Here is a 22185-nt window from a genome sequence, read left to right as displayed (position 1 = left end):
TGGGGTGGGGCATTCAGGTGAGCGAGCAACCATTTTTTGGTGCAGCTTGTCTGACACACAAAACAGTTTATATCATCCCTTTACTGTATGTGTCTGTTATAGCTGAGTGGTGTTGTGACGCAGTGTGCAGATCAGGCCCCTCTTCTGTGGAACCAGCTTCCAGTTTGGATTCAGGAGACAGACACTATCTCTACTTTCAAGATTAGGCTTCAAACTTTCCTTTTTGCTAAAGCATATAGTTAGGGCTGGACCAGGTGACCCTGAATCCTCCCTTAGTTATGCTGCAATAGACGTAGGCTGCCGGGGATTCCCATGATGCACTGAGTTTTTCCTTTCCAGTCACCTTTCTCACTCACTATGTGTTAACAGACCTCTCTGCATTGAATCATATCTGTTATTAACCTCTGTCTCTCTTCCACAGCATGTCTTTTATCCAGTCTTCCTTCTCTCACCCCAACCAATCACAGCAGATGGCCCCGCCCCTCCCTGAGCCTGGTTCTGCTGGAGGTTTCTTCCTGTTAAAAGGGAGTTTTTCCTTCCCACTGTCGCCAAAGTGCTTGCTCATAGGGGTCATATGATTGTTGGGGTTTTCTCTGCATGATTTATTGTAGGGTCTACCTAAATTGAATTGAATTGCAGATGAGTCTTTGGACTCATTTGCACACTCCAGTATCCGCTATGTGGTGGGGGTGGTGGGTGCTGCTGCAGACTTGGTGGCATTCCAGGGCATTGCCATTGTAGGCCCTAGACTTCCTATCCTGGTTCAGGTTCAAGGTTCAAGGTTCTTTATTTGTCACATGCATAGTTATACAAGTATAACACACAGTGAAATGTAGCCTGACACGCTCCTCGACATGTGCAAAAATTGGGGGGGGGTGTAGAGGAAGAACATTATATATATATATATGTATATATATATATATATATATATATATATATATATATATATATATATGAACTACCAGAAGGCAACATTGCAGACATAGAGGACAGTTACAAGTACCTGGGGATCCCGCAGGCAAATGGGAACCATGAAGAGGCCGCTAGAAAGGCTGCAACCACCAAGTACCTGCAGAGGGTCAGGCAAGTCCTGAGGAGTCAGCTGAATGGTAAGAACAAGATCCGGGCCATCAACACATACGCCCTGCCCGTGATCAGGTACCCTGCTGGGGTAATAGGCTGGCCAAAGGAGGAGATAGAAGCCACTGACATAAAGACAAGAAAGCTCCTGACCATGCATGGAGGGTTTCACCCCAAGTCCAGCACCCTGAGGCTGTACGCTAAGCGGAAGGAAGGGGGCCGGGGACTGGTGAGTGTCAGCACCACAGTCCAGGATGAGACAAGGAACATCCAAGAATACATTGGGAAGATGGCCCCAACTGACCGAGTGCTCAGTGAATACCTCAGGCAGCAGAAACCCAAGAAAGAGGAGGGAGACGAGGAACCATCATGGAAGGACAGGCCCCTGCACGGTATGTACCACCGGCAGATAGAGGAGGTGGCTGATATCCAGAAATCCTACCAGTGGCTGGACAAAGCTGGACTGAAAGACAGCACAGAGGCACTAATCATGGCAGCACAAGAACAAGCTCTGAGTACAAGATCCATAGAGGCTGGGGTCTATCACACCAGGCAAGACCCCAGGTGCAGGCTGTGTAAAGATGCCCCAGAGACAATCCAGCACATAACAGCAGGGTGCAAGATGCTAGCAGGCAAGGCATACATGGAACGCCATAACCAAGTGGCCGGCATAGTGTACAGGAACATCTGTGCCGAGTATAACCTGGAAGTCCCGAGGTCAAAATGGGAGATGCCCCCAAGGGTGGTGGAGAATGACCGAGCTAAGATCCTGTGGGACTTCCAGATACAGACGGACAAAATGGTGGTGGCTAACCAACCGGACATAGTGGTGGTAGACAAACAGAAGAAGACGGCCGTAGTGATCGATGTAGCGGTTCCGAATGACAGCAATATCAGGAAGAAGGAACACGAGAAGCTGGAGAAATACCAAGGGCTCAGAGAAGAGCTCGAGAGGATGTGGAGGGTGAAGGTAACGGTGGTCCCCGTGGTAATCGGAGCACTAGGTGCGGTGACTCCCAAGCTAGGCGAGTGGCTCCAGCAGATCCCGGGAATAACATCGGAGATCTCTGTCCAGAAGAGCGCAGTCCTGGGAACAGCTAAGATACTGCGCAGGACCCTCAAGCTCCCAGGCCTCTGGTAGAGGACCCGAGCTTGAAAGGATAAACCGCCCGCAGGGGCGTGCTGGGTGTTTTATATGTATATATATATATATGTATATATATATATATATATATATATATATATATATATATAAAAAACACCCAGCACGCCCCTGCGGGCGGTTTATCCTTCAAGCTCGGGTCCTCTACCAGAGGCCTGGGAGCTTGAGGGTCCTGCGCAGTATCTTAGCTGTTCCCAGGACTGCGCTCTTCTGGACAGAGATCTCCGATGTTGTTCCTGGGATCTGCTGGAGCCACTCGCCTAGCTTGGGAGTCACCGCACCTAGTGCTCCGAATATATATATATATATATATATATATATATATATATATATATATATATATATATATATATATACATACATATAGTATATACACTGGGTGAATGTGCAGTAGTAGCAGCAAGCAGGTGAATTCTGTACATTAATATGAATAGATATCTGACTATTTTACAGGATAGACAATATAAACATATTTAAAGTTAAAGGAATTGAAATGTACATTGTGCCTTGGTTTAGAGTGTTTGGAAGAGTCCTGTCTCAGTCAATTATAGATGATGTGAGAGGGCGGGTGTGTGTGTTTAGGGCACGGATGGCTTGGGGATAGAAGCTCCTCTTGAGTCTCTCTGTCCTTGCCCGGAAGATGCGGAACCTTCTACCAGATTGCAGAAGTTGGAACAGTTTGTTGCCAGGATGGGACGGGTCCTTCAGTATCTGCTCTAGTCCGGCATCTCCTGGTGTAGGTGTCCTGAAGCGGGGGGAGAGCAATCCTGCAGCAGCGTTCTGCTGTACGGATCACTCTCTGGAGAGCTTTTTGGTCCTTCACACAGCTGTTCCCGAACCACGATGTCATGTTCTGTGTGAGGATGCTCTCCACAGCGCCTGTATAGAAAATCCTGAGGATCTTTGGAGAGACCCTGAACTTCCTCAGTTGTCGTAGGTGATACAGGCGCTGCCTAGCCTTTTTGGTCTGGACCTGAATGTGGGCAGCCCATGTCAGGTCTGAGGAGATGTGGACACCAAGATACTTGAAGGACTGCACCCTCTCCACTGGAGCTCCATTGATGATGATGGGCTTGTAGTCTCTGTGCTGACCCCTTCTGAAGTCCACCACCAGCTCCTTGGTCTTGCTGACGTTCAGCTGGAGGTGGTTGTCCTGGCACCACGATGCCAGATTCTTCACTTCATCCATGTAGGCCGCCTCATCGTTGTTGGAGATGGCACCCAACACCACTGTGTCGTCAGCAAACTTCACAATGGTGTTGGAGCCATGGGTGGCCACACAGTCTGAAGTGTAGAGGGAGTAGAGCAGTGGCGAGAGGACACATCCCTGAGGTGCTCCTGTGTTGATGGTGATGCTGTTGGAGAAGCACCTGCCCACCCTCACCACCTGAGTTCTGCCAGTGAGGAAGTCCAACACCCATGCACACAGACGGCTGTTAACTCCCAGATCCCTCAGCTTTGTGAACAGTCTGCAGGGCACTATTGTGTTAAACGCTGAACTGTAATCAACAAACAGCATTCGCACATAGTTACCCTGTTTCTTGTCCACGTGGCTGAGAGTGGTGTGTAGGACGTGGGCGATGGCATCCTCTGTGGATCTGTTGGATCTGTAGGCGAACTGCAGCGGATCATTGGTGTCTGGGATGGAGGAGGAGATGATGTTCTTCAGCAGCCTCTCAAACACCTTCATTACTACCGAGGTCAGTGCAACTGGCCGGTAATCGTTCAGGGATGAGGGTTTGCTGTTCTTGGGCACAGGGATGATGGTGGATCTTTTGAAGCATGTGGGGACCACAGACTTCGCCAGGGACTCGTTGAAGATGTAAGTGAACACACCTGCTAGCTGGTCAGCACAGCAGCGCAGCAGACGGCCGGTGATGCCGTCTGGCCCCGCCGCTTTCCTTGTGTTCACTCTCCTCAGTGCCGCTCGGACGTCATGCTCCGCGATGCTGGTCACCGGTCTCTCGCTGATGACGTCACTGTCCTCGGTAGTCAGGCGGTAGATAGCATTAGCCGCCTGGCTAACCTCAAAACGGGCGTAGAACCGATTCAGCTCGTTGGTGAATGCAGAGTCGGCGTTGATCGGCGCAGTGTCCCTGGCTTTGTAGTCCGTAATGGTGCGTAGTCCTGTGGCCTGGTGTAGGGAATGGGGGTGCCTACTGAGCCAGTTGTTTGCTAGCTCGCTCCTTCCGGAAGTAGACCTGTACGTCCTGGTCTTACACGTTATATTGTGTAAGGCCATTCGTGTGCCGGGTGGTTCTTGGGCCCCTGGGACCCTGTTCTTGACTTGTACCAGTTTTTAGATGTGTCCTTGATCCAACACAGCTGATTCAAATGGCTAAATTACCTAACAACATGTTTTATAGTTCTCCAGAGGCCTGGGAATGAACTAATCATGTGATTCAGGTGTGTAGACCCAGGGTGAGATCTAAAACCTGCAGGACACCGGCCCTCGAGGCCTGGAGTTGGAGACCCCTGATTTACAGCTTTGTGGTAACTGACTTCTTTAACTGATCTTAATGGAGAACTTTATTGTCATGTATGTGCTCAGTGTTTGAAGGGAGAGTCCATGAACAGTCTGAATGCCTTTTTAGTTATCGTTGTGAGATTGTGCCTTTGGCTCACCATGTGAGGCAGTTTGCAGGCTAAGCTGGTAGCCAATTTGGCAGTAAAAAAATCTGAGTGATGAGGTCTATCTTCTAAATGTAAATGTTAGTGAAAGTCACCACTATGAGATCTCTCACCTCTGACAGAGCTTCAACAGCATTCAGAGGAAGACTGGGGACACTGGGTCTGAATGGACCATGTTCAGCTGCAACTAAAGATTATTTTTGTAGTAGAATAATCTTCTTGTTTTTAATTAGTCGATTAGTCAACAGTTACTTTAATAACTCTTATCTCCACCATCTGTGTGCAAACCTGCTGTTCTAGGGTCCAGTACCCAACCGGCTCTAAGTTCTAATAGTATTTAAACAAAAAAACTACCTAAACTAAAAATGCCTTCTGTCCAGAAGTTTAAATAAAGCTTGAAACTAAAATAAAAGTTTTTATATTTCCAGTCAGTTTACATATGATTTAGTTCATGAATTTATGTAGTGGACATGCTCCGGAGTGAGAGGTTTACTGTTCAGAATAAACAGTAATATTAATGTGAGAAACAAAACTAGGAGACAGTGTAGCCCCTCCTGTTCACTGGTTTACTATGTATTTCACTCATTAGCTAACAAAGATGAAAGTGTTAGCTTAGCAAGCATCATCCATGAGAAGTTTCTGACAGCTAAGCTAACATAAACATTACCGTACAAACATTGACATAAACGAGGTACCAACACGACACACTAACTTAAATTAAAACCTACCCATTCAGCGTTGATATCACAGCATCCACACTAGTGGCAGGTGGGCAGCATTTACACATGAATGTGATAACTTGAGAATGAGGCAATGTGGGATTTTGAAATCAATACCATAGGGGGATCTACTAAAAGTCTTGTAAGAGTTGAAGGGCTCATTGGAGATGGTCATCAGGGGTGGTCATCAGGAGTGTCTCGTTGCCCTCGCCCTCACCACCTAAGGGGTACCTTCCTCTGCCACTCCGCCTCCAGCCATGCCACCTGAGTGTCTTCACTGCCATCTTTGACCTCCTGTCAAAAGTGTCTTCCTCTCTATTAACGTTGACCCTCGCAGTTGCCACCTGAGTTGCACCATTGTCTCTGTCAACATTTGCCTTGGCTCCATGGTTGACCCCGAGAACTGTTTTTCCCCGTCAGTCCCCTTAATCGCTACGTGGCCTCAATTTTGCCCCTTGGCCAGGCCAACCCTCTGGACTGGTTTTCTGTTCTATTTGGACTCTGTTTCTTTGGTTCTGTTGATGTTAATCTGAAAATGTTGGTTGAGCTTATACCTCTGTATGAAACTGGAGATCCTGTCACAGATCGCTGTGTGACAGGCAGCGGCAGGAGTTGGACTCAAATGGAGGACTCACACACAAGGGGAGTAAACTGAAAGAGGCAGCTTTATTGGCAGTTCAAAACTCAAGTACTAGATACAAAAAAACATAACCTAAAATGGGAAAACTACAAGCTAGAAGCTGGGAGTTATGAGGAAACTGAGGAGCACAGTGAAACTACATAGCAACGAGGGACGACGTGACAACAAGCAGAGGAAGACAGAGGACTAAACACACAGAGGATAACCAGAGAATGGGAAACGGAGGAAACACAGCTGGAACTAATCAGACTAACGGGACAGGAAAATAACTGAACATAATGCACACAGGATAGGAGACTATCAAAATAAAACAGGAAACAAACAGAAACACACTAAGACATGGACTGAATGAATGCAGGGAACAGACAGAAGGAGAGATACGTGTGGGAAACAGATGAATAAACATAGAGACAGAACCTGGTAACTACATGGTAACTACACAGGGAGGCATGAATGACTAAAATGAACAATAACCTAAGAACTAGAAACTAAACTCAAGCTAAATGCCACATGAGAGCACAAGAAACAGAAACACTGGGTCATAAACTCAGTACCACAACAGTATCATCAATACTTTCCTTGTGCTGAATTAGTTATTAAAAGAAAAAACTTTAAAAAAACGTATCGGTTAAGACGATAAATCACAGAGTAAATTGTGTACTGCATGTTTACAATAAATGTAAGTGATATCAAAGCAGTGGAAGCAGAGCTATTGGCAACGTTTCTAGCACGCCGATCTCCTGTCAGTCTCCCATTGAAAACTAGAAGACTGTCCACAATGCACTTAAGCAAGCATTCTGAAAAAGCTGCTCTCCTCCGCGCCAAAGTTTGTTAATGGTTCATGGACACGCTCATGAAACTGACTGAGCACATCCTGGACATTGAGTGCATCAGCACTGAAGCCCCTCAGCACTGTGCACGTTCTCCTCTCCTCTGTATTCAAGCATTGTTTTCAATGAACTGCATGCTTAGAAAAATGCTTTGTCTCACTCCCATTTCTTCTTGTTGCATGTTGAAGCTCAACTTGGAACCTTAAGGTCCAACGATGCAAAATATGATGTTTTGCCATTTTTTCAAGTGTTCTTAAACTTTTGATCGGGACTGTATCACCAGTATTTTTTTGTTTTACACCAAGCCAATTTTGTGGTGACACAACACATTAGTAAATCTATCCCAAAATGCTTTTTAAAAAATTCCTTATTAACAGATTACAGGTGGCTCATACTTCCTTTGTCATGTTTGCATGTTTCACTGTCTAACCTATTATTATTATTGTTGTTGTTGTTATTTTGATGATGATGATGATGAAATCAGTGTGCATATGGTTTCTAAACAACACCCCCAATGAAATAGATGAAACCTGTACTCGTGCAGCTCCTTGCATTGGAGTCCTGTGGTTATATTGTTTGATCAAAGTGTCCAGCATTCTTGCTTTAGAGACAGAAAGTTAATTGCAGATAACACCTTACATGTGTTATCCCTCAGCTGTCCAGTTCCTTTTCTTCGGTTCCTCTCAGCACCTGGTTTTGCAGGTTTTGCTTTTTGCTCTGTCATGTCCGATATTTTTGAAGGGTCATATTTATACAGTTATCACATTGATATTCCTTTTATTCACCTAAGAGTATCTCTTGGTTTAACTGACCTATCTTAATTTATTCAACCTGTTTTTTTCTTTCTTTTCTTTTATATTCACCCAATTGCTCAGTAAGCAAAAAAGAAAGAAAGAAAAAAAATCCTGTAAATACAAATATGATATGATAAAGTGTAAAGATATTATTATATTATATCTTTATTATATAATATATATATTCATTATATTATATGTTATATAATGTAAAAAAGATTAAGATGTTAACCTTTATTGAAACATATTCTTCACTACAATCTTTTTTTCTTACTATAGCAAGAGAAGAGAATGTGGCGACTTTCCGTGGCTCAGAGTACTTCTGCTACGATCTCTCCCAGAACCCAATCCAGAGCAGTAGCGATGAAATTACACTCTCCTTTAAGACGTGGCAGCGGAACGGCCTTATTCTTCACACCGGCAAGTCAGCTGACTATGTCAATCTGGCGCTAAAGGACGGAGCTGTCTCCCTCGTTATCAACTTGGGCTCTGGAGCCTTTGAAGCCATTGTGGAGCCGGTCAATGGGAAGTTTAATGACAACTCGTGGCACGATGTCAAAGTGACCCGCAACCTCCGGCAGGTAAGGCACAGAGGTGCACTTTAAGATATGAACATGTCAGTGTTTTGGTCAGGATTATTCAACAGCAGCTGAATATACCTTGTAGAACATAAGGACGACAGCACACTGACAGCTGCAAACGGGCTGTTAGTTATCCTGCTGACTGCCACTAGGAAGCAACAAAGCTACTTATGAGTTTAAGTCATGAATGCATCTGTGGGTGGTTTTTACACTCATCCCTGATTCTGTCCTTTGCCACTTTTATCAACGGATATACTTTGTATGAACAAAGCCTCTGTTCAGTCATATAAACTTGTCTTACCCACCCCATCTTTCTGCAAAGCAAACAGGCATTGGATATGGTGTGATAAACAAACTCCATTGTATGGTAGATATCATTCTTATTATCGTCTTTTTGGTTTGCTGTGTACTTCGATCTTTCCTCTTTTCTGCCTTTTGTACCCTTAGATAGCACTCCTCTAAAAATAAGTGAGCAGGTTCATTTTGCTCTTCTGATCTAGGCTTTCTTTGGCTCCTTTGCTCACTTCTTCATTTTCCTTTTAGTCTCTTCTTCCTTTTGTTTTAAATTAACTTGTTTTTCATTTTTGAATTTCTTGTTAACCTCTTAACATCAACCTGATTAAGACTAGGCTGACATCGACCCGTTTATGTTGAATGTTCACCTATGTGGTATAATAACCAAATGGCAAATCTTGTAACAGAAAAACTGTAAGGAAAGATATAAGCTGAAACAGAGACTAATCCACATTACAACTCAGATAATAGTTTACTGTATACTGTTTATATCCCGTAAAATTATATGGAAAATATGAAATAGAGCAGGATGCAGGAGCATAATAGATAAGTACCCGTTGCAGTAAGAGTACTGGCTTTGAGGTAATTACACACTGATTGTACAGACTTGTAAATACGAGAAAAGGAGTCTTCAAAGAAAATATATCTCTCTGGAAACAACACTACCTGAGCTGGACGTGAGCTTTAGCATGCTAAAGAAGCAGCTGGAGGCTTGCCTAATCTAATACTATTTTCTTCAACTTCGGCACAAATGTTCTCCTTTGATGGTCGAAGATCAACGTGACCTTTGAAAACACATTTTTGATCATATCTTAAGAATTCTTCTGCTAATTATGAAATAAGCTCAAAAAGGATCACAGATGATGATGATGATATTTTGGATTTACAAAGTCAAACTCCAGGTTCATTGGTTTTCCTTTCATATATTACATGCTTTGGCAGTTGAGTTATTGGCATGCAAGACATGCAGCTGGAAGATTTAAGTGTAGAGTTCTCTGGTAACATCTTTTTAAACCATAAATCTTACCAGTAGAACCAGAGGTCCTCACAGCAATATTACTTTATTCCTTATTATTACAATATTACTACATTTTCCCATGTCCTGCGATGTGGCCTGCACTCTTTGATTCTGTGCGCTCAGCATTTCTTTCCTGTTGGTTGGTTGGTTTCATCTGCTCTTGGTTGCCACAATATCCTCATTATTTTCTTTTCTATATTTATTATATATATTTACATGCAACAGAAAATCAAATCATCTGCTTGCTTGATTACTAGTTACATATGAATATTAATGCATGTTTTTGTTGCTTGAAGCTAAATCCAGTCAGTTAACATATTGTTTTACTATTTTACACAGACAGCAAACTTAGGACAAAAAGTGATTGATCAATTATTTCTTTGTTGTAACAGTGCTTCTTGGCAAACCTTAAACTGTTGATAAGCCTGTTTAAATGGTGCCACATTTGTAGGGAAATTTGATTTGTGGGTTGAGCAGCAGAGTTGAGTATCTGAGCTGCACCCGAGAAAATCTTCTCTGCCAATGCCAAGCAGCTTTGTGCTATTGACTCTTGGTTGGTGTCATCGGATGATTGAAGTCTGAAGAAACAAGACATGTTGGGAATTTAACAGTCGATCCATTTGACAAACAGGGCCGCAGTATCATGTGGAAGAACCATACATAGCCACTGGTTACAGATGTTATCTCGCTATCTCCCTGCATTGAAGTTGCCTCCCCTCCAATGATGACAAGCCTTTATTATCAGTGAGGGAGATGACGTCCGACACATCACACTGCCTCCGCTAAAAGCAGTTATCTATTATCAGTGCAACAATCACCATATGATCCAACTGCTGTAGACAGAATCTGGACTCATTGCTGCACATAATGTTCCTCCACATGTGCAGGTTCCATAGTACATCCATATGTACATAGTACACAGTAAAGGACAGTCATGGCTGCTCTAGAGTCTGGAGATTGACTGTTCAGTCTCTCACAAATTTTAATGGGTAGAGAGCCACCAGCCATATCATCCTGCAAACCTCGGCTCAAACCACTTTCTTCCTGTGTTATCATTTTGGCACACCTCTGACATCCTCTGCTATATGAATCTTGGCTTTCGATACACTAGCTTGATGATGCCCTGTGGCACTGGCCCTCAGTCAGATGTGAGCAGATATCAGCTGATCACTAGGTCCATGCTCATAGGTGCTCCTAATCGAGTGCCCATCAGGCATTGGATTGTCAGCTCTGCACCTGGGGTAACAGAAGCTCAGCGCAAGAGTCAGTCACAGAATAAGCTGTTTGGCCTTGGCAGAGAAGATTTGGCAAGTTTGTCTTGTGCTAATCCACATTCTCAACTCTGATGCTCAATCCACAAATGAATCCACAAATCTAGTGATATAAGAAACATCGTTTCAACAAAGAAATATTCAATCAAACAGAAATTTACTAACTGAAAAAAAGAGAGAAATCAAATGGTCTGGCACAATTTTCTCATCATCTGTCTCATGTCATCAGTAACACAGATAAACCAGGTCTGGCATTTATAATTAAACACCTGAGTGTGCTCTCAAATAGCAGCAACCGCTCTATCTTACACTCAAAACAAAACAATTCTGCCTCACCTTGCTTTTACTCCTTTTTGCCAGGTGACAATATCAGTGGATGGGATTCTGACAACTACAGGCTACACCCAGGAAGATTACACCATGCTGGGCTCCGATGACTTCTTCTATGTGGGTGGGAGCCCCAGCACAGCTGACCTGCCTGGTTCTCCAGTTAGCAACAACTTCATGGGCTGTCTCAAGGAGGTAAATACCTCGCTCACAGTTCAGTTTGATTACTATGCAAATACATTATTTAAAGCTGGACATCAGAAGAATGCAATTTTTAAAGACCTTAAACCTCAGTTTTGGCTTTTTGGACTGTTTATTGGATTCCATGTTCACATAATAATTAATTTCTATTTTGTTTTTTAGACTAAAGATTAGATTTCAGGGATCATTGAGTTTCATGACAAAAGAGACCAACAACATGTAGTCGTAGTTCTTAAATCTGAATGCTGTTGGAAGAAGCAGACGTAGTTTTGAAGCTTTACTTTCATGTTATTTACATTTAGTTCAAGTCAGTTAGTTACAGATTGGATATATTTGACCTACAGAGAGCAGAGCACTGAAGTTCTGTCACTAAATGAAATAGCAGTAGCACTTTTAAGGAGCACACTTAATTGACTGCTATATTAGCCATAATTCTGATGACATCATTTCCTGCTTTTAATTAAGTCCAGTCTTCTTAAATGTGTTTGCATTGCAAGACCAGTGTGTACAAAATGCACTTTAACACATATTTCTTTTTAAATTTTTTTACATTTAGGAATTTTTGTATTAAGAGTCTTTTTAAAGGTTGTAATAAATCAAAATCTTGCTTCCAGTTTGCTTTCATTTCACCAGGGGGACGAACATCTACATCTACTCCTGTTTCCCTCTGTGTAAGCAACAAATCTTGTTTATAAACAGGATAACTGCTTTTATTTCAAATATAAAGTTCAAGACAGAGAGAGCATCACCGCTACTTTTAGAAGGTGTTTTCTTGCATTTGCACAACATCTCTAAGTGAGAAATATCCTGCCTGAGAGTGATGCTGAAAAACTAGTTTATGCAAGTGTTACTCCTTGGCTGGAGTATCGTCATTCATTATTATCAGCTTAACTAAAAGCTTCCCCCCAACCCCCTTTTTCGTTTAACAGTTAGTTTCGCAGACCTTCAGCTGGTTCCTCGGCTTTTAAAAGTAGAATGGGAGGCAGAGCCTTCAGCTTTCAGGTCCTTCTTCTATCTCTACTTTTAAGATTAAATTTGAAACTTTCCTTTTTGGTAAAGCATAGTTAGGGCTGGATCAGTTCTGGTAAGCCGAGGCTGCCTGGAGTTCCCGTGATGCACTGAGTGTTTTTTTTCTTCAGTCATCTCAATTCACATTCTCTCACTTCCACAGCGTGTCTTTTGTACTGTCTCCCTCCCTCACCCTGCAGCCCCTGCCTGAGTCTGACTGTGCTGTGGTAAAAAGGAGTTTTTCCTTCTCACTGTTGCCAAATTCTTGCACAAAGGCAGTTGTCTGATTGTTGCCGTGTTCTCTGTGTTACTGTGGGGTCTTCACCTTACAACAAGGTTTCTCGAGGGAAACGTTGTTGTGATTTGGTACTATATAAAAAATGATTAAATTGTAGATTACTGGTACATTTTGCAGAATAGACAGAAAAACTGACACACACACACACACACACACACACACACACACACACACACACACACACACACACACACACACACACACGTATTTGTCACATACACTTGCAAATATTGTTTGCTTAAGGTGATGTCATACCACAGCACTAACTGGAGGAAGAGTAATATGGCAGTGGGGGCTTGGCTTTCTCTGTCAGTGTTCACCAACTACACACACACACACACACACACACACACACACACACACACACACACACACACACAGAATACACATATGTCTGCAAGGAGAAGGGGGTGGGGGATGGGGGGGCACAGTAGTTATTTAATCCCCTTCTGGCCTACTTCCTGCTCTGTGTCACGCTGGTCATGTTTGCAGTTCTCTGTACTAACCACTCTCGACAAGTACACACAGGGACAGACAGACACACACATTCACAAATAAACCAAATCATCAAAACCTTTATTCTCCATCAGAAAACACAGGATCAAAGCATAAGGTAACAACAGCAGAACACAGCCCGCAGTATTACAGTGTAAAGGACGTCCTCAGGTCGTCACATCAAACTGCCTCAGACATCGGGTCACAGACACAAAGATGATGCTTCAGTGGCCATCACTGTAATGGTTTGGCTCACTGGCCACTAACATGGAACAGGATGCACTCGATATATAGGTATGAAGCCTCATGTTACACTAATAATAATAATAAATACCTTGGAAAGTCATAATTCAGCTCTACCTCCTTGAGCAGTCTGTCTGTGCTGACTGTTGGTGTGATACCAACTGATTATACAGTAATGGAAATATAATTATGAATGATTAATTAATGATTATGAAATTAATTATGAATACTACAGTAAATTTCTGCTATTATGTCTACTTATATTTTGCATACTAGTTCTTTTAAATTATTTTGAAGCCTTATGTTGTCTGCTGTGATTGTGATTGCAGCCCAACTCTCTGTGAATGGTTCTCATGGCCACTGATCAGTGGTCTTACTAGCTTTACAAGGCTTTACTAGCAATATAGATCAGTGCTTTTTGTGTGTGTTTGAAGTCAGTGCTGAGACATGTACACAGATGTGTCAGTGCTTTTTTATTGAGTGGCAGGAGAGCTTAAACATTTAACCACTGTTTATGTTCACTGTTGCCATCTTGAATTGTTAACTCAGTGTGGCTGCATATAGCTTTATAAATCAAGTTTTACATGTAAACGATGTGGGATGCACAAGGAGCAAATAGTTTTAACTACAGTACGTTTCTGTATTAGGGATGTAGGCAATTTCTGTTAACTCACTTAACTGCGAGTTAACAGAAATTGGATGCACACACAATATAAGGTATATATGTTGCAGCCATAAGTGCATTTTGTGTGTGTGTATTTTATAGGGTTAGTCAGAAAGAAAAATAACATTACATACCTTAGACAATAATACGGCTTTTCAGTGTAACCATACGTCGACCACAGTGTACAGACATCAGTATAAGAGTGGAGTGGATAAGCATCAGTTATGTCTTCAGTGCAAACTAAAGCAACCTCTTTATTAGGATATATGGTCGACTCTTAAGTCATAAAGTGCTCATGATACTAAGCACACAATACTCTGAACACAAAGCTGAAGCTGTTTTTAACATGATTTGAAGAATTTTATGAAACAGGCAGATCAGCAGTTTAACCAAAAGCAGTTAGCACTGTGTGGTTGATTTATCTTTGAGCATCTCTGCCTGAGGTTTGCTACTATTTCCCTTTTCTGTACATCCACAGGACGTGCAGGAACATTAACTACTTCCAGTTTTGATTTAGGGTGGGAAACACTGGTACGGTCCACAATCATTTGGTGGAGTTTCTTTGCTAATGTGAGCGTTGTATTGGTCAACAGCAAGTTTCTTTTGTAAGCTGTAGTCAGGGGCCATGTTTTGCAAAGGCTTTAGCTGAAGGACCAGATTTGTGCACCACTTGAACCGACTCTAAACATGAACACTATGGCTTTTGAGAAGAATAGCTGTTAAAGGTGATCAGAACAAATGGAATGGTCAACAAATAGTGTAACTCCTGCAGTAACGGATCAAGAGCTGTAACTGGCACAACTAAAATATACTCCAAGCTATGTTTTGCTCTATAACCTTTGCTGGTAGAATCATTTTACATTGTCTCTTCATATATTTCTTTACATTTCCGTGTGTACTCCCACACGGAAATGTAAGGTCCCACAGACCCATAGGTCCATTCACTACCTAGAGAGACAAGAAAACGTTGTTCCTGTGATATTATACATGAGAGTAACGGACAAATATCACAGTCTTAGTTTCCAAGAACATAAGAAGTGTCCAGTTGCAGACAGGGATATGTACCTGCATGTGCACAAAAGAAACATCTGAGCACATGCAACTACCTTTTTACCTCATCTTTCCCTTATATTTAAAATATTTAAATATTACTTGAAAGCAGCCACTCTGCACATTGTTCAGCTTTCCCACTGTATGAAGAACCGAAAACTTAGAAGTGGAGCCTGAGGAGTCGGTGCTGGCCGTTTAAGCTGATGGTGCCAAAAAGTGATCATCTGCCTAAAAATGATTTCTGGTTTTTGCCAAAAAGTTTTTGCCTTTATTTTATTAGTGATGTGTCGGTCGCGAAACGAAATGGCTTTTAGAGCCGACTCTTTGAAGTGAACGACGTGAGCCGGATCCTTATTGGGAGCCGTGTTTTTTTTTTCTTCTTTCTCTCACCCTCTCTCACTTTTTTCCCACTTCACTCCGCACGCAAGCCTTGTGCTTTGCGCTACACTCGCAGTAGTACAGGAACAGACCGGGGGGAGAGAAAGAGAGCCAGGGATTAGAAAGGTATAGTAATCATCCACAAGTATTTTTAGTTGCAGATGATAAAGGATTCAGAAAGTTTATTCATGCAGGTCCATATGACAGAGAATGTGCATCTTCTGTTTGTTTTCATATTTTTTCATATTCATATTTAATTGTGTTGTGGTTTGCAGCGTTTTGTGTTGTTTCACTTTAAATTTGTGTAAAAGGAAAGAAACTGAAAATTTAAATAGTTAAAAGTTGAAATGTGAACAGTTGGTTTTTGTATTATATGATTTATTTATTACATTTTATGTGGAGTGAATAAATAAAAGTATATTTACGGTGGCCCCTAGAGACAAAGCACGTACAAACTCCGAAGAAGTGCTCCAGGGTGCTAGGGGGCAGTGTTGAGCTTTTGTTACCTAGTGGCTACACAAGCCAGCAAGTACCAACGACCGGATTTGGTGTGTGGTAGTAACAGGTAAATGAACATTTTTTTTTAAATTATTTCAATATATGTGAGTGTTTGTGTATAAATACACGAACAATACACATATGCTTTCAATTGTGTAATTTAAGTGATCTAGGTAGCTCTGTTTTGAAAGTTCAATCAATCAATCAATCAATCAATCAATCAATCAAAGCTTTATTTGTCACATGCAGGTTGGGACCCCCCACCCGACCTTACACACATAACACAGACATCACATGGGATTACAAGTCGGAGATCGGTAGCGTTGCAGAAAAACACTGAAAGGTACATAACAACGGGAAGGTACAAGAGGAAAAAAAAAGAGACCTCCACTCATGCTGTGCTTCCATGGCAGGACAGCACGAGAACAGGAAACAAAAAAACTCCTCTGCACAAAAAAAGCACACACCATAGCACAATAAACACAGACAGCAACATGGGAAAGTGTTCCAGTGTGTACATCTGATCTGGGACCGCTGCAATCTTTCGACTGCGCATCCAACTGACCCGATGTCCACATCAGAGGGGAGGTAAGCGTTGGAGGTGGCATTGGATCCAGGGTAGGGAGGGTGATGCGTCAGTGAGTGCTTATCAGTATCAGTATGTGTATGTGTGTGTGTGTCCATAGTTCAGCTGAGACAGTGTCCTTCGCCCTGCCAGGCTAAGTAAACAGTCTTCCAGCCAACCCAGGTGGCCTTGCATGGAATGGGAAGGAACAGACTAAACACAGTCGTTATCAGTTCAGTTCATGCTAGAAATGTGTTTTGGAGTTTGTATGTGTTTTGTCTCTAGGGGCCATCGCATATATTTATATATAAACATATATAAATAAAAACACTTTTTTTTTTACATTAGTAATTCATTTTGTGCATAATTTTATATTGTTGTTAATAATAAATTAATTAAAGCAACAAAACAACCTTTAGAGCTGGTTGGGGGCCAAAAGAGCCGGTTCTCTAAAATGAGCTGGAAATCCCATCACTATATTTTATTTAAATGACTTGTTGTCTTACAACCTGTGAAACACTTGTCAAACATATCTTTCGTGAAAGCCTCTGTAGCATTTTAAGTTATTTTAAGCCAGAAACATCATTCCTGTTATAATGCAGAAGCTGTAAATACTTTGTTGGCGAAAAGGCTTTTATATAGCTTTTATTTATATGGGTAACAAAGTGTAATTAAAAATGTCTTTTCCAAGAGAGATCTGGCCAAGAGGACAGCAGAAATTACAACAAACAACGCATTACATTTCTATAAAAATACTTTAAGTAGCTAAAAAGAACTGGATTGAGTGTAATGTAGGTAAAACAACAAAAACACTTTCAAAACAGGTCATTTCTTTATTATATATATATATAATCATTTCATACATCCTGTTGACTACAGTTTATCAGAATCAGAATGCTTAGTTAATCCCAGAAGAAATGATGTGGTCACAGTTGCTCCCAGACAGCAACAACAGACCCTAAACTAAATTGAATATTACAATATATAAAAATGTTACAAATGATAACAAAATAGCTCTAATAAATCCAAATGGCTCTAATTATAAATATCCCAGTATATTACACAAAATTAAATAGATAAGATTGACAATGAGGTGTCCTTTTTATCACATTAACTGTAATTTTCTCTGTAGAGGATGTGCAGATATTAACAGTGTAACTATTGTAGCGTGTACTTGTACTTTAACTGGATGAATTGTACAGAGAGAAGGTCACAGGCAGGAATCATTTCCTGTGTCGTTCAGTGGTACATTCCTCAATGAATGTGCCCTGTACCAACACAGAGCAGAGCAGCTATCTGAACGCTGCTCCAACAGAGGTCGATCATCTTGTTAATAATTTCACCTCCTCACTACGTACGACTCTACTGTAGCTCCTGTGAAAACTAAGGTCTCTAATCAGAAGTACCTGACTCCGTGGTATAATTCTCAAACACGTAGCCTAAAGCAGACGACTCGTAATCTGGAGAGGAAATGGCGTGTCACAAATCTAGAGGATCATCATTTAGCCTGGAGAAATAGTTTGCTGCTTTATAAGAAAGCCCTCCACAGAGCCAGAACATCTTACTATTCATCACTGATTGAAGAAAATAAGAACAACCCCAGGTTTCTCTTCAGCTCTGTAGCCAGGCTGACAAACAGTCAGAGCTCTGTTGAGCCAACCATCCCTTTAACGGTAACTAGTAATGACTTCATGAACTTCTTCACAAATAAAATGTTAACCATTAGAGAAAAAAATACCAGTAATCATCCCACAGATGTAATATTATCTACAGCTACTCTTAGTACCATTGATGTTAAGTTAGACTCTTTTTCTCCAATTGATCTTTCTGAGTTAACTTCAATAATTACTTCCTCCAAACCATCAACGTGTCTTTTAGACCCCATTCCTACAAAACTGCTCAAAGAAGTCCTGCCATTAATTAATGCTTCGATCTTAAATATGATCAACCTATCTCTAATGATCGGCTATGTACCACAGGCCTTCAAGCTGGCTGTAGTTAAACCTTTACTCAAAAAGCATCTCTAGACCCAGCAGTCTTAGCTAATTATAGGCCAATCTCCAACCTTCCTTTATATCAAACATCCTTGAAAGAGTAGTTGTCAAACAGCTAACAGATCATCTGCAGAGGTTTATTTGAAGAGTTTCAGTCAGGTTTCAGAGCTCATCACAGCACAGAAACAGCTTTAGTGAAGGTTACAAATGATCTTCTTATGGCCTCTGACAGTGGACTCATCTCTGTGCTTGTCCTGCTAGACCTCAGTGCAGCGTTCGATACTGTCGACCATAATATCCTATTAGAGCGATTAGAACATGCTGTAGGTATTACAGGTACTGCACTGCAGTGGTTTGTATCATATCTATCTAATAGACTCCAGTTTGTGCATGTAAATGGAGAGTCCTCTTCACACACTGAGGTTAATTATGGAGTTCCACAGGGTTCAGTGCTAGGACCAATTCTGTTTACATTATACATGCTTCCCTTAGGCAGCATCATTAGAAGACATAGCATACATTTACACTGCTATGCTGATGACACCCAGCTCTATCTGTCCATGAAGCCAGATAACACACACCAATGAGTTAAACTGCAGGAATGTCTTAAAGACATAAAGACCTGGATGGCCGCTAACTTTCTGCTTCTTGATTCAGATCAAACTGAGGTTATTGTACTCGGCCCTGAAAAGCTTAGAAATATGGTATCTAAGCAGATTCTTACTCTGGATGGCATTACCTTGGCCTCCAGTAACGCTGTGAGGAACCTTGGAGTCATTTTTGACCAGGACATGTCCTTCAACGCACATATTAAACAAATATGTAAGACTGCTTTCTTCCATTTGCGCAACATCTCTAAAATTAGAAATATCCTGTCTCAGAGTGACGCTGAAAAACTAGTTCATGCATTTATTATTTCCAGGCTGGACGACTGTAATTCATTATTATCAGGATGTCCAAAAAACTCACTGAAAAGCCTTCAGCTAATCCAAAATGCTGCAGCAAGAGTCCTGACAGGGACCAGAAAGAGAGAGCATATTTCTCCTGTTTTGGCTTCCTGTTAAATCCAGAATTGAATTCAAAATCCTGCTCCTCACATACAAGGTCTTAAATAATCAGGCCCCATCTTATCTTAATGACCTTGTAGTACCATATCACCCTATTAGAGCACTTCGCTCTCGCTCTGCAGGCCTACTTGTTGTTCCTAGAGTATTTAAAAGTAGAATGGGAGGCAGAGCCTTCAGTTTTCAGGCCCCTCTTCTGTGGAACCAGCTTCCAGTTTGGATTCAGGAGACAGACACTATCTCTACTTTCAAGATTAATCTTCAAACTTTCCTTTTGTCTAAAGCATATAGTTAGGGCTGGACCAGGTGACCCTGAATCCTCCCTTAGTTATGCTGCAATAGACGTAGGCTGCCGGGGATTCCCATGATGCATTGAGTTTTTCCTTTCCAGTCACCTTTCTCACTCACTATGTGTTAACAGACTTCTCTGCATTGAATCATATCTGTTATTAACCTCTGTCTCTCTTCCACAGCATGTCTTTATCCTGTCTTCCTTCTCTCACCCCAACCAATCACAGCAGATGGCCCCGCCCCTCCCTGAGCCTGGTTCTGCTGGAGGTTTCTTCCTGTTAAAAGGGAGTTTTTCCTTCCCACTGTCGCCAAAGTGCTGCTCATAGGGGGTCATATGATTGTTGGGGTTTTTCTCTGTATCTATGAAGCGCCTTGAGGCGACTTTTGTTGTGATTTGGCGCTATATAAATAAAATTGAATTGAATTGAACTACAGGAAAGACATAAAGTCACATGCATTCTGTATTCTGCCCACCTCTTAATCACAGACCCACCCACATATCTGTAGTACCCACCAGCTCTCCCTCTGTCTGCTGTCCAGCACCTTCTTGTCCTCCACTCCTTGCCATTAATGCTAATTTGCCTGTTCCCGATGCTCTTGTCCTCGCCATCCACTGAGCAGCATTATGGATAAATGCTTTGTTACCATGGCACCAGGTACTGGTTGCCTGTGGTAGCTCCTGCAACTGGGGGGACTATTATTTTTATGCCTTTTATAAGCCAGCAATTACAAAGAAAGCCTACATCTCAAAACCTACAAAATACATAATGGCCTACAATAACACATAATTGCTATAATTGTCGTTGTCATTACACCTCCTCAACCACTCACACGGAGGCTTCTGGCTTTCCCGTGTACTGTAGCCAAGAAAGAAACACAAAGGATGAGCTCACAGACTGAGCACTGAATGGGATCAGCAATGACAGTATTTTCCAGTGGAAATATGTCTTTGTTACTCTAATTAATCACGTTATAACAGCTATATTACACATTGCTATTATATTTATTATATTCTTTCTGAACTTAAGTTTTTTTCCCTAATTTTATGTAGTTTAAAATAATAATTTTGTCTTTAATAATTGTAGACAATTCTCTACTGTGAGTGAGAGCAAGCCAGATAATGCAGTAAATTAATCTGGTGTTGTCATCGAGTGTGGATGGAGCGGACTTGAACGCAGATCTCCTTTGCAATGAGACAGTAAATTTATTTACAGTGCAAAAACAATGACAGTTCAGTGTGAAATCCTTAGGCCGTGGCTCCCCGTGGTCATTTCTCCCGACTCCCGATAGTGCTGTATGGCGATGTGAAAAAAGGCGACACTCTGCACTTGTGCATTAATTCCCCGCTCGTGGTTCAGCTCCTGTGTTTTCCTCTCCACCTCCAGGTGCAAAAGACAACAAAGGAGAGAGAAGGTAACCAAAAGGGCATCTGAAAGAGCACACGATCTTCTTACCTGTACTAACGAGCTTAGTCTAATGATCCAGCGCTGACTGAAGCCTGGTCACGGCGTTAAATACATAGATGTCAAAGGTTCCAAAGCTAACCAGAGATGGATAACACTGGTTGCAACTTTTTGAACAATTCGTGGGTCGTCTTTGGTCGAATTCATTGCAGATTATTTCAGGAGGAAATGTTGGATATCAGAATCAAAAATACTTTATCAATCCTGAAGGAAATTGTGGGTTACAGCAGGCAGCATGCTGGTTGGTGCATGTGCAGTAACAAAGGAAAAGGATATCTTAATCATATGAACTGCAGTGGTAGAATTTATAAAAGGGAAGTTATTACAAACTTTTCAGGATGTACTACAGTTGGTGATGTGCATGATTCATGGATCCAAATCGCCCTTATTTACCTTCTTGGTGCAGCCCTTCAGTTCATCCTCTGCCTGGAGGATGCCACTTTGATTTGCTGCCCCTCACAAATGTTAGAATATCAGGGGTTTCGAGTTTCAAGGGAAGTTTAAATTCACCTCTCCCTGAATTCTTACAGAAAAAAGTCTAATCTTTTGGAGACGATACCCAAAAAGCAGCCCAATCGCCGATCTAGCACTTTTTTAGCAGCACTTGGAATACCATGAGGGATGTC

The 22185-nt window shown here is 41.9% G+C and overlaps 1 protein-coding gene across 1 annotated transcript in view; it reads left to right on the top strand.

Annotated features, from left to right (window-relative positions):
• The window catches only part of nrxn3a (neurexin 3a), a 205153-nt gene that overhangs the window by 77715 nt on the left and 105253 nt on the right, over positions 1 to 22185 (top strand). Inside the window, 3 exon segments of the mRNA XM_085390811.1 lie at positions 8136 to 8437; positions 8760 to 8804; positions 11381 to 11542. Coding sequence (XP_085246937.1) covers positions 8136 to 8437; positions 8760 to 8804; positions 11381 to 11542 — 509 coding nt within the window.

This window comes from Rhamphochromis longiceps, linkage group LG19 (assembly GCF_057381845.1).
Source record: "Rhamphochromis longiceps isolate RC_006_pf linkage group LG19, R_longiceps_female_GT1.1, whole genome shotgun sequence".
Lineage (NCBI taxonomy): Eukaryota > Metazoa > Chordata > Actinopteri > Cichliformes > Cichlidae > Rhamphochromis > Rhamphochromis longiceps.
The sequence above is the reverse complement of the archived record's forward strand: the minus strand, read 5'-3'. Positions and strand labels throughout refer to the sequence as shown.